This window comes from Callorhinus ursinus, unplaced genomic scaffold (assembly GCF_003265705.2).
Source record: "Callorhinus ursinus isolate GAN/ISIS: 27379988/994484 unplaced genomic scaffold, GSC_fseal_2.0 scaffold46, whole genome shotgun sequence".
Classification (NCBI taxonomy): Eukaryota; Metazoa; Chordata; class Mammalia; order Carnivora; family Otariidae; genus Callorhinus; species Callorhinus ursinus.
The window spans coordinates 7,698,379-7,709,831 of NW_027397108.1; the positions used below are offsets into that span (position 1 = coordinate 7,698,379).

At 52.9% G+C, this 11,453-nt stretch overlaps 1 protein-coding gene across 1 annotated transcript in view; it reads right to left on the bottom strand.

Annotated features, from left to right (window-relative positions):
• Nucleotides 1-10,827, bottom strand: part of COTL1 (coactosin like F-actin binding protein 1) — a 38,081-nt gene extending 27,254 nt beyond the window's left edge. Inside the window, exons 1-2 of the mRNA XM_025860459.2 lie at nt 10,597-10,827; nt 10,254-10,336 (exon numbers count right to left, since the gene is read on the bottom strand). Coding sequence (XP_025716244.1) covers nt 10,254-10,336; nt 10,597-10,673 — 160 coding nt within the window. The 5' untranslated portion in view covers nt 10,674-10,827. The remainder of the gene's footprint in view (nt 1-10,253; nt 10,337-10,596) is intronic.
• Between the last annotated feature and the right edge of the window lie 626 nt (nt 10,828-11,453).

The window sequence follows — 11,453 nt, forward strand, 5'->3', positions numbered from 1 at the left end:
GGCTCTGCTCACTCCTCCCCACAAGCCCAGAGTGACCCAGACGGGACCCTGGCCTGCCTGAGGCGTCACCTTCCTTTACTTGCCAACCGTGAATAATACACTCCAGTCTATAGTCGGGGTAGAACTACAGCCCAAAAAGGGAAGAAACTACTTCCGGGTCAGATCAGATGACCTCCCAGGCACATCCTTTCAGACAAAAGTCGTCAAGTCAGAATTTTACCCTGGGAAGGATAGAGGCATTTGAATCACGGAGCTGCGCCTCAGAGGCCACTCCAGGTTTGCCACTTCAAGGAAAGCAGAAAAATTACCTCAGAGTTGCGTATTCCCACAAATGTGCCACCAGCCAGAGACATGGGCCTCAGGTCCGTCCCTTAGCGTTCAAGAGCTTGTGGAAAGCTATTTATGAGCGTGGATCCTGAGAGTCCTCATCACAAGGAGAAATTTCTTTTCTTTCTCTTTATTCTATCTACATCAGATGATGGATGTGCGGGAAACCTACTGTGGCGGTCATTTCACGGTACATGTAAATCAAACCATCATGCTGTAGGCCTCACACGGAGAGTGATGTATGTCAGTTATCTCCCGATAAAGCTGGGGGTGGGGAAAGAAAAGAGCCTGCCTGTGGTCTTCCCTCCTTGTTTTTTTCTAAGATTTATGTATTTATTTTAGAGGGGGGCGGGGCAGAGGGAGAGGGAGAAGCAGACTCCCTGCTGAGCTGGGATCCCAGCGCCAGGTTCCATCCCAGGACCCTGAGATCATGACCTGAGCTGAAATCGGAGTCGGACGCTGAACTGACTGAGCCACCCAGGTGCCCTTTCCCTCCTTGTTTTAAAAGAATTTCAGTGGCAAGTGTAGGGAAGCAGCCGGGTGCCGGGAGTGGTGGCCAGGGAGGCAGGCACTAGAACAGGAGAAGAGCTGGGCCTCTGTGCAACCCTGGGCCAGTGTCTGCACATCTCTGAGCCTCCGTTGTGCCATCTATGGAGCGGAAATTACAACAGGGCCGATCAAGCTGGTCCACGGTGTAGATTAAATGAAATCATTAGATCATGGTGGCTGGCAAAACACCGGCCCCCGAAGATGTCCACGTCCTAATCTCTAGAACCTGTGACGGTGTGAGCTGATAGGGCAAAAGGGCCTTTGCGGATGTGATTGTTAAGGATCTGGATGTGGGGAGACCACCCTGGATGATCCAGGTGGGCCCGCTGTAATCACAAGCATCCTCACATCAGGAAGAGAATCAGAACCAGAGAGATGGCATCATGAGAAGGACTCGACCCACTCTCGGTGGCCTTGAAGGTGGAAGAGGGGCCATGAGCCAAGGGCCACGGGTACCTCTAGAAGCTGGAGAAGGCCAGAAAATGGATTCTCCCCCTGGAGCCTCCAGAAAGAACATGGCCCTGCTGACACCTTGACTTTAGCTCCGTGAGACAGATTTTGGACTTCTGACCTCCAGGACTGCAAGATGATAAAATTACATCATCTCAAGCCACTAAGTTTGTGGGAATCTGTTACAGAAGGCACAGGAAAAATGAGATAGGTAACCATAAACTAAGTCCAGAACCAAATCAGGATGGAAGAAAAGTTGATTTCAAAATGCACTGATGAAATGCTGAGGGAATAGCCCTGCCATCAGGTCAGACACAGGCCTCTGGGGACCTGCCCCTGCTGAGGCCAAGGAGCTGAATCTGAAAAGCCAAACACATAAAGTTAGGTGGGCGAGGAATGCAGCTCTGCAGGGGCCCTGGGGCAGGAAACCCTGGCCAGAGGCCAGCTCGGGCAGAGGCAGCCGCCAGGAAGCCTTGGCACCTGCAGACGTCTGTATGGGTCACTGGGCTGCTCCGTGGGCAGGGGGATAGCATGCCTTCCAGGGGCGAGCCCAGCTCTCAAACCTCTCAGGGGACGGTCATCCATTCATCTATTCACCCAGCATCTGGGGAGAATGTCAGGTGCTGTTCGAGGTGCTGAAGGTACGGCCCAGAACCTGACAGACCAGGATGGCGGCCGAGGAGCTCAGACTCCAGCAGGAGAGTCAGACGACAGACATGACTCGAGGAAGCGCTAAGCGCGGTAGCCCCTCACGGGCCCACACGAGGGAGCGACACACCCCTGGAGAAAAAGGGATTGGGGCTGGCTAACCGTGATGGGTGGGGGGGGGCGGTTCACCACCAAGGAGGCCACCACCAGAGCCAGAGTCCCTCTCTCCAGGGCCTCGCCATGGAACTGAAGAAACAGACACACAGAACCGCCACACAATGTGGTGAGCATCACAAAGGCAAGGAGGGCATCTGAATGGAGGGGACACTTACACTGGGCCTTGAAGGATGTACAGAAGTCCTCCAGGAAGGCAAAGTGGATGAGGAACAGGGGGGGCTGTCCACAAGCCATAGGGAAGAGGGAGGGCAAGGCAGGGGGAAGCTGGGGGGCTTGGACACAGATCTGGGTTCAAAGCCCAGTTTGTCCACTTACCACGCTGTCTTGAGCAAGCAACTTTTGACTCTCCAAGGAAACGGTCAGATTCCTCATCAGTAAAAGGGGATAACCCCTCCTTACTCCTTTCATACGCATCCGTCAAAAATAAGAAGCATGAGCTGTGCTAACATTACATGCAAAGTGCCTACGTGGGCATCTGGGCATCCATGAGGTCAGAACCCTGCGTGTTGGGGACGGGCACTGGAGGGCTCATAAGGGGCACTCCGTGTCATCTCTAAGCATTTGGACCTTATGGGCAAAACCCACCAAATGTTCCAAAGGGAGAAGAGTTGATGCCACCTGATGTGAGGTTTAGAAAGCTGCCTCTGGCCTGGGCTACAGGCTCACCCGGCGCTCGGCAAGGGGCCTCAGCACCCAGTAGGCGCTCGCCACATCTGCCGGAGAAGGAAAAGCCATGATCAAGGGTGGAGCCATGGGAAACACCCACACTTAGAGGGCAGGAAGGGAAAGGAGAAGCAGCAGTAGGAAGTGAGAACAAGAGAGATGAGGGGCGTAAAAGGAGAAGTATTGAGTTTGCAGGGGAACCACAGGGAGGGGAAAGTGTGTTTTCAGTAAGTTGTGCTCACCGACAAATGCTGGGGGTGCATAAGTGGGAAAAAGACAAAGAAATGACCACTAATTTTGGTAACCGGATTACCAAAGACCCATGCGGGGGGGGGGGGCGGTGGAGGGGCTTCCGTGCTCTAGGTGTTGGGGGGGGGCACCAGAATGTAACAAGGTGAAAAAGCGAGAGGATTTGAGGGGGTGGAGGGAACACCTGGATTCGATCCCCAAGCAATACTTCCAAAAAGTTTGCATGGAGCAAAAACTCAATTGAATTCAATGAAGTGAACACGCTTTCTGAATAAGGGACACCCTACTGATCAGGAAGATGGACATGTAACAGCCTTCCCCAGGGAAGGAGAAGACCCCAAACTCAAAAGCAAGCACCAATATCACCCAGGAGGCAAATCCAAACGAGCTATCACAAAGCCCACGCATCTTATGACACAGAAACAATGCAATGTGGCTCGAAACCTCCCAGCAATAAATGTGTGGGAGAGGAAGGCAAGGAAACACTGAATATTGCAGAAAACTATGAAGGTAATGGCTCAGTAGCCTTAGGGTGCCACTTAAAAATCATAACCCAGCATTGTCCCTGGAACAAAAGAGATGCTCTATCAATGTGTGTTGAATGCACGGACTGATAGACTGCTTAGTACTTTACAAAGTTCAAAGCACGGTCAACATATTTCAGGCTTCCTTTTGACCTCATATTCCCTTCGACTCTACTAGACAATATCTCTGCTGCTCACCTTCTCTCTCAAATTTCTGAAATCTGTATGTTTGTGGGCCGCTAGGGTGAAGAAAACCCAAGGGCAGAACAGCATGAGAAATCAACCGCCAACTCTGTGTGTGTTGTATAGCCACACATACAGAGGCCACAGACAAGTGGACTTCTCAGTTTGCATCCCATCCCTGTTCTTTTGGTGACGGCCAAGAGTCCGTCCTTGACCAAATTCGAATCTGGTCTTCTGAGCTCTTTTTCAACTAGGTCTCAACTTTGGGATGGGATGCTGGACAGACAAAAATATCAAGCCCCACTTTTCTCTGTGAGTGATATTTTGAGTGGAAGACCCCAGGCTCGAGAAAGCATCGTGGGAATATCATCTGCACCCAGAGCATCATCTAGCCGACATCCCAGGGCATCTATCCCCATCAAGCTTCATGCTGACACTGCCCTCCATGAACGCACATTTTTGGTAACCAGCCCACACACCAAGTTTATTTCAACCTATCCACTGATGGGCAACACCTCAAGAAGGCACTCTGTTAACAATAACCATAGTTTTGAGCACTGACTCTTTACCAGAGGCTGCCCCACGAGCTTAATACATATCATGTCAACTTATCCTCACAACAACGCCGTGCGTGACGTGCCATCATTATCCCCATCTTACAGAGGAGGAAACAAAATCTGGGAGACTTGCCCAAGGTCACACAGCGCATCAAGACTCTGAGTCAAGGCAAGATACCCTGGCTCGACCAGGGATGCTCGTAACCGATCGACTCTGCAATATATACCAACAGAAAACTGGATTCATTCCCAGGTGCTTGGATTCGTTCCAAAATAAAACTGCTCGCAGCAGAGAACTTTGAGGTCCATCAACAAAGAATTGACTAAACAATGTTACATTCATATGAGAGAACATTATGTAGCCATTGGAAAGGCCCAGCAATGACAATAAAACATCAGCTCCCTGAGGACAGGAACTTTCTCTGTTTCTCTATTTATCCTCAGTGCTTAGAAAAGTACCCTGCAGAGGAGCCACTCATATACATGAGAGGAAAGAGGGAAGGAGGCTGAATGAAAGACTGAGCAAATGAATTAATGAACCCATTTCTGAGTGGTAAAACTTTATCCGAACTAGTTTCAAAAACTAGTTTCCTAGTTTCTCTTCTCTTCTTTTCACTTAGTCGTACTTTTTCAACATTCTACTAGGAACACGTGTTATTTGTAAGGTGCAGAAAGTGATTTCAGAGACAGCGCGAGCCACTGCTGGTCACATATCCAGGATCTGCGAGCCCTTTCTGCCGCAATCCGAGAGATCACGGGTGAAGGCAGCCTGGCAAATGGCTCCTCCTGGCTCCTCCTGACTCCCAAAGGCTCTGTCAGGGGTACCACTGGCCCTCGGATGCAGCTCCATGCCCGTTTCCTCCCATCATCTCTTTACCCTCCCACATTTCTGGTGCTCTCAGACCAGCACAGTCTACTTCCACATCAATTAAATTCCACCAACAAGAGGACAATCACTGTAACTAACACTTAAGGAGAACTTACTATATCCTCGCCACTGTGGAACTGCTTCCTTAATCCTCCTAATGACCACGTTATAGCAAAGGGTGAGCAGGTGGGTCACTCACCTGCCCCAAGTCACACGACTGACTAGACTTGGAACCCAGGCCATCCAACGCAGCCTAAACCTTTAACCACCGGACAATAGGTGCTTATGTACCGAGCACGTACTGCATGCAGACCCAGGCCAAAGGTCTAACCCATGTCCACATGGGGCTGAATGTCTACTGCTTGCCAGCCTGGGGTTGAGCACCTACTAGGGCTAATCAGGAGCTGTGTGCCTACTGAGCACTGAGCCGGGGCATGCACTGAAAGCACGGTGTCATCCTAAGAGCTACAAGAGGAAAAATAATAAAAAGTAACAGTAACCACAGCCACGTGCATCAGGGGCCTATGCTCCCGTTTTAAATGTGTTATTTCAGCTCACACTCCCAGTCACTGTCAGAGGTAGGCACTGCCAGGATCCCCATTTTACAGACTAGAACACTGAGGCACAGAGAAAGGGATGTCCTTGCCCAAGGTTACACAGCAAGCAAGAGACACAGTTGGGATGTGACTCAAGAGTCTTTCTAACTCTGGGCTGTTGAAATAAAGAAGACATCACACTGGCCTCGTTGGGGGCAGAGATGGGGAAGAGGAATTCTGCCTGGAGGGACCTTCCAAAATCAAAGGTCCAAAAGTATCGGGCTGCAGGTGCACAAACAAAGGTGTGGGCAGGAGAGGTGGGTGGGGACAAACTGACTGGACCTTCAAGCAGACAGCCTGTGCCAAATTCCATGGGCAGAAGGGAGCCAGAGAAGGTTAAGAAACAGCAGAGTAACTTGGTTAGAGATGAGCTTTAGGAAGAATTACTCCAGCAATGGGACTAGAATGGATATAAGACAAGAAAGACCAAGGGCTAAGAGATTGTTGCAGTAAGGGCCAGGAGGTGAGGAGCAACGGACCTGTGTTTGGTTTGCCCCTCTTCTGGAAACAGCCTGCCTCCCGACACACACACTGCCACTCTTCCCTTAAGAAGCCACCCTCCCCGAGACTTGGTCTCCTGGTCTGGGTGGGGCTGCCCCTCCCCCACTCCAGGGGTGGGCACTGACTCAGGCCTAGCCCGCCAGAGTCCGACTGGTCCACGATGGGCACATGAACCCAGCCAGGGCAAGGAGTGTGCGCCAGTCTGGAAACTTCCAATGAAGTCATTGGCCAAGGGTGTCCCTCTCCCCACAGGGATGGCTCTGCCCAAGGCCTGGAAGCCGGGCCAGCTGGTGGCCATCTCTATCACCACTCAGGGAGAACAGGACCTCCTGTCCCCCAAGAAGAGTAATAAAGGAGAAATGCAGAGCTGGGGGATGGAGCAGGGAGGGGGTTCTGAGTTTGGGCAGCCTTACCTGCAGCAAGTACCTCCCCGGGCCTTCCAGGAATGGAAGTGACAGACTGACATCTGGCTTAAGCTAATCTGCGTGAGGTTTCTCTCTCTGCACCTGCAAGCTCTCAGGGGACTGAGGTGCGGGGCAAGAAGCCAAGAGCGGAGGCGATGATGGACGGTTAGTGCCGAAGGAGGGGGCCAGGTGCGTCCAGCGCCAGGGAGGCCCGTGCAACAGCACAGAGAGCTCCAAACCCTGCCAGCAGAAACAAGAAGACGAGAGACCTTTCCAGAAAACAGCTGCAGTGGACAAGGAGAGGCCAGACCCGGGGGCGAGGAGAGATGAGAAGTGGAACAGGCAGGGCACAGGCAGGGAACGAAGGGTGCATCAGAGAGAATGCCGGAAGAGGGGCTGTCAGGGAGGAGAGAAAGCCCAGAAGGAAATCCCTGCCCCACCCCCGACCCCCCAGCGCAGATGGAGGGAGAGACCACGTGCTGGTTCTGGCTTCCAAGTCCTCCGAGCACCTTGTTAGAGGTTTGGAAACAGGAAGGCTGGGCCAGAAGGGGAGCCTGTCCTCATAGCATGGGCCCCTCGGGCTTGTCGGGACACCTGCCTGGGAATTAGGGCCCCAGAGAGCCTTCCCTGCCTCACGTAAGCGGGCAAGCATGTCTCCTGTAACCTGCAAACAATTTCAAGGTGCCTGACCAGAACCTACCGCACTGGAGAAGCCTCACGGCTGGGAGGTGAGACCGTAAACCACTTCCGGGTGCCTGGCTGACTTGTTCAGAAGTGCGAGCAACGCTTGATCTCAGGGTCATGAGTTTGAGCCCCACATGGGGTATAGAGATTACTTCAATACATATAAAATACATTTTTTTTTTTAATCTAAACCCACTTCCTTAGAGAGATGAGGCCAAGACTATGGGCCTTTGAGCCAGTCTGCTTGGGTTCAAGTCCCAGCTCTGCCAAGTCCTAACTATGTGATTGCAGGCAAGTCACTTAACTTCTCTGGGTCTTGCTGTACTCATCTGTGGAAGGGAGACAATCTCAGTCATGGAGACAAGGCACGTCGAGGGCAGCGACTTGCATGTATAAAGTTACTAGTCCGCCTTCTGAGTCCTTTGTTGTGGGTTATGAGGACACGGCTGGGGGAAGGAACGCGTTTTTCCAAGACGAACCAAAGCAGACACAGCCACCGTAACTCGCCTATACATTTCTCCAACAGATGGCCGGGGAAGACAGGCAGATTTCCAGCCAAAGCAGACGGAGCCTTCAGATCCCACAGCCCATTCATAAGATCAACAAGCAGCAGGGGAAGCATTTTTAGTCCCTGGCAAGGCACTCCCAGCCCTGCCTCCCTGCTGGTTGGGGGAAGGGTCAGGGTAACACGGCCCTCCCCACCCCCTGCAAAGCCCAAGGGAGGAAGGAAGTGTTCTCTGACCGCACCAAGCCCTTCCAGCTTCGCCCAATGGCCCAGAGCATCTGTTCAGAATCTATTCTATTGACAGGATGCTCTTTCATCCCTGGGTCACCTTCTCCTACTTGGTGGGGAGAACAATAGCTTCAGGAGCAAAACCCAGTCTGATGGGGGGGCGGGTGATGGATGGTCAGCAGGAGGAAAGAAACTGCTAGTTTTCTGTTCTTGAGGTCAGTGAGGAGGGAGGCTGGCCTGTGAGACAAAGCCTCAGATCCGACAAGGCAAAAAATACTGCTGAATCTCCTAGATGTGCACCACATTGGGGGAAAGCCAAGAGTTTGCACTTAGTCTACTTGCAAAAGCATTCGCCACCACCACCAGGGAGGAAGTGTAGAGGTGGCAGAGAGACAGGGCTCCTGAGTCAGGGGGCTGAGTTCAAATCCTGACCCACTGACTCTCCACAAGAGGCCCTAGATGCCTTATTAAACGTGAGTTGTTACAGTACTTTACACATCTTATATTTTAAACCAAACCTTTACAAAAGCAACGAGTGATGATTTAGAGGCAGCTCTCAGGAAGACATTTGAATTGGGAGAACATTAAAAAACAAAACAGGGTGCCTGGGTGGCTCAGATGGTTAAGCATCTGCCTTCGGCTCAGGTCATGATCCCAGAGTCCTGGGATCGAGTCCCGCATCGGGCTCCCTGCTCCTTGGGAGCCTGTTTCTCCCTCTGCTTCTCTCTCTCTCTCTCCCTCTGTCTCTCATGAATAAATAAATAAATAAAATCTTTAAAAAAAACAAAACAAAACAAAACAAAACAAAACAAAACCTTCGTACCACCCAGCCCAGAGCAGACACTTCATAAATATTCTTTCAATTAGACTAAATGCAAACTATCACTCGGTTAAGGAAACAGTTAAGGAAAGGACCTGACATGTGATCCATGACACAATTTCGTACTTTTTCTTTATTTCACAAATGACCACGTAGTTTTGTATTGGCACTGTCCTGAGCATCTTCCACTCACCGATCCTCACAACAGCCTTCCAAGATTACAGGTAAGGAAACCAAGGCCTGAGAGGTTAAGTAACTTACCAAAATCACACTGCTAGGAAGTGGCCACACAGTGATTCAAACCCAACTTGCTAGCTCAGGGTTCCTGCCTAACCTCCAAGCTGCACTGCCTTTGTCTGCACCTCTGTTTCAAAGCTAAGGACCAGAGACCCGGAAAGAGTTCATTTTCCACTCTCCGCCCGGAAGGGTCCTATTACCAAGGAGGCTGAGCCTTTTGCCACTACTGAGGGGTCTGTGGTTCCACTCTCCGCCCGGAAGGGTCCTATTACCAAGGAGGCTGAGCCTTTTGCCACTACTGAGGGGTCTGTGGTTCCATACACCATGTGTTCCTTTCTTTCAATGGATTAAACACCCCCAGGGAAATGGAAGAAGTTTACAAATCGTAAATATTTTGCTTGATGATTTCTTACCTACGTGTGTACCCACCTCCCAGATGGAAATATGAGACATCTCCAACACCCCAGAGCCTTCTGTGTGCCCCCCACACCGGTCAGTGGCTATCTACTCCAAAATGTGACCACTATTCTGACTCTTCACACCACGGATTCGCTTTGCCTTTTCTACAGTTTCATGTAAATGGCATCATAGGGAGTCATATCTTGGTCTATATTCTACAAATAACACACACACATGTCACCAGCACACTGACAATGAGCTTGGGAGAAGGGAGGATATAGCTGACAGCTTCTTTCTCCTACAATAAGCTCCAGGATTGTGTTTTTATTTTGGCTCACTGACCAATGAAAGGGGATGGTGGGGAGAGCGAAACGCGAGGTTAGAACCACACTGAGTTGACCCTTGAAAAACCAGTGACCCGCAGGGGCAAAGGAGCTGTCTCGTCTGGACCGGGTACTGCGGGGAGCAACGAGCCAGGCGGCCACCTCTGTGGCTCTGGATGTCCAGAGGGGAGCACGCTTTCTGAGGCTTTAAAAATCTCAAATCTGGTTCCTCCAGCGCCAGAGGCACCCGGGGTGGCCAAGCTCCTCCCGGTTTGGCCTCTGCAGCTCCTCCCCCCTCCTGCCCCCGCGTTGACAGTTTCCCAAAAGATCAGGAATTCCCCCAGAAGGCGCGCTTCCCTACCTGTGCACTCTTGGATGAAGTCCTGATATTCCGCTCCCTGCTCGCCGGGGACGATGGTGGAGCCGTCATACTTAAAAGTCACCCTTTGGATTGGGAGAAGAAAAACACACACACACATGAGCGACGGTAGTAGCTGCACGGCGCCGAGCTTCCAGCAGGACAACGCAAAAGATGCTCTGGCTAGGGGGAAGCCAGCGCTGGCCTTCCACGCTGTCCTGAGTTAAGGCTGCGAGAGACAGCTCGGGATGACCCTTAATCCGTCCCGTCTGGAAGACGGCTCAGTGCACCAGGCCCCTCGCGAGCTCGGGGAGCGGGGCTTGGAGAGCAATGGCAAGTTCCTCACCAGATGACTGCCGAGCCGTCGTCGCGCACCAGGTTGTACGCCGCCCGGCAAGCCTCCTTGTCGATCTTGGTGGCCATGGCCGCAGGGCCGCAGCGGGAACACTCCGCCCGGAGCGACCGAGCGCCCCCCGGACTGGCCGCAGGGATCGGAGCGCGGCGGGGACGCGCGGAGGGCGGGCGGCAGTGGCGGCGGCGACAGCGACGCGGGGCGCGAGCGGCGAGCTGCGAGCGCGGCAGAGGCTCCGAAGGCGCGTCGAGCGCGCGCCGGGACCCGGGCGGCTCCGCCACGCCCCCCCCGGCCATTGGCTGCCTGACCGCGGGGGCGGGGCGTCTTGACTTGCCTGCGACCAATCCCAGTCCGGGCGGGTTGCGCAACTCCGTGGCGGGGGCTGGAGGAGGGGCTTTGTGCTCCTACCAACCCCCTTCGTGGTCTCCCACTCCCCCCACTACTCCCCGCATTTCCTCCTCCCCAATCCCTCTTTCTCCTTTCCTTCACCCTTCTCTCCTCCCTCTGCCTCCTCCCCCCTCCCCTTACTTATGTCTCCCCCTCTTTATTCCTTCCGTAGACCTCTCCTCTCCTCCCCCTCCTTGCTCCTCCCACTTCCCTAGCCCCTCTGCCTCCTCTTCTTTTATCTCCTCTCCCTTCCCTCTTCCTTTTTTCCCCTCCCCATTATCCCCAACACCAACCCAGTCTCCTTCCTCCCTGTCCGCTCCTCCTCAAGGCCTGTTCCTCCCCTCCTCCCTTCCCCTCCTCCCTTCCCCCTCCTCCCTTCCCCTCCTCCTTTCCCCCTCCTCCCTTCCCCTCCTCCTTTCCCCCTCCTCCCTTCCCCTCCTCCCTTCCCCCTCCTCCCTCCCCCC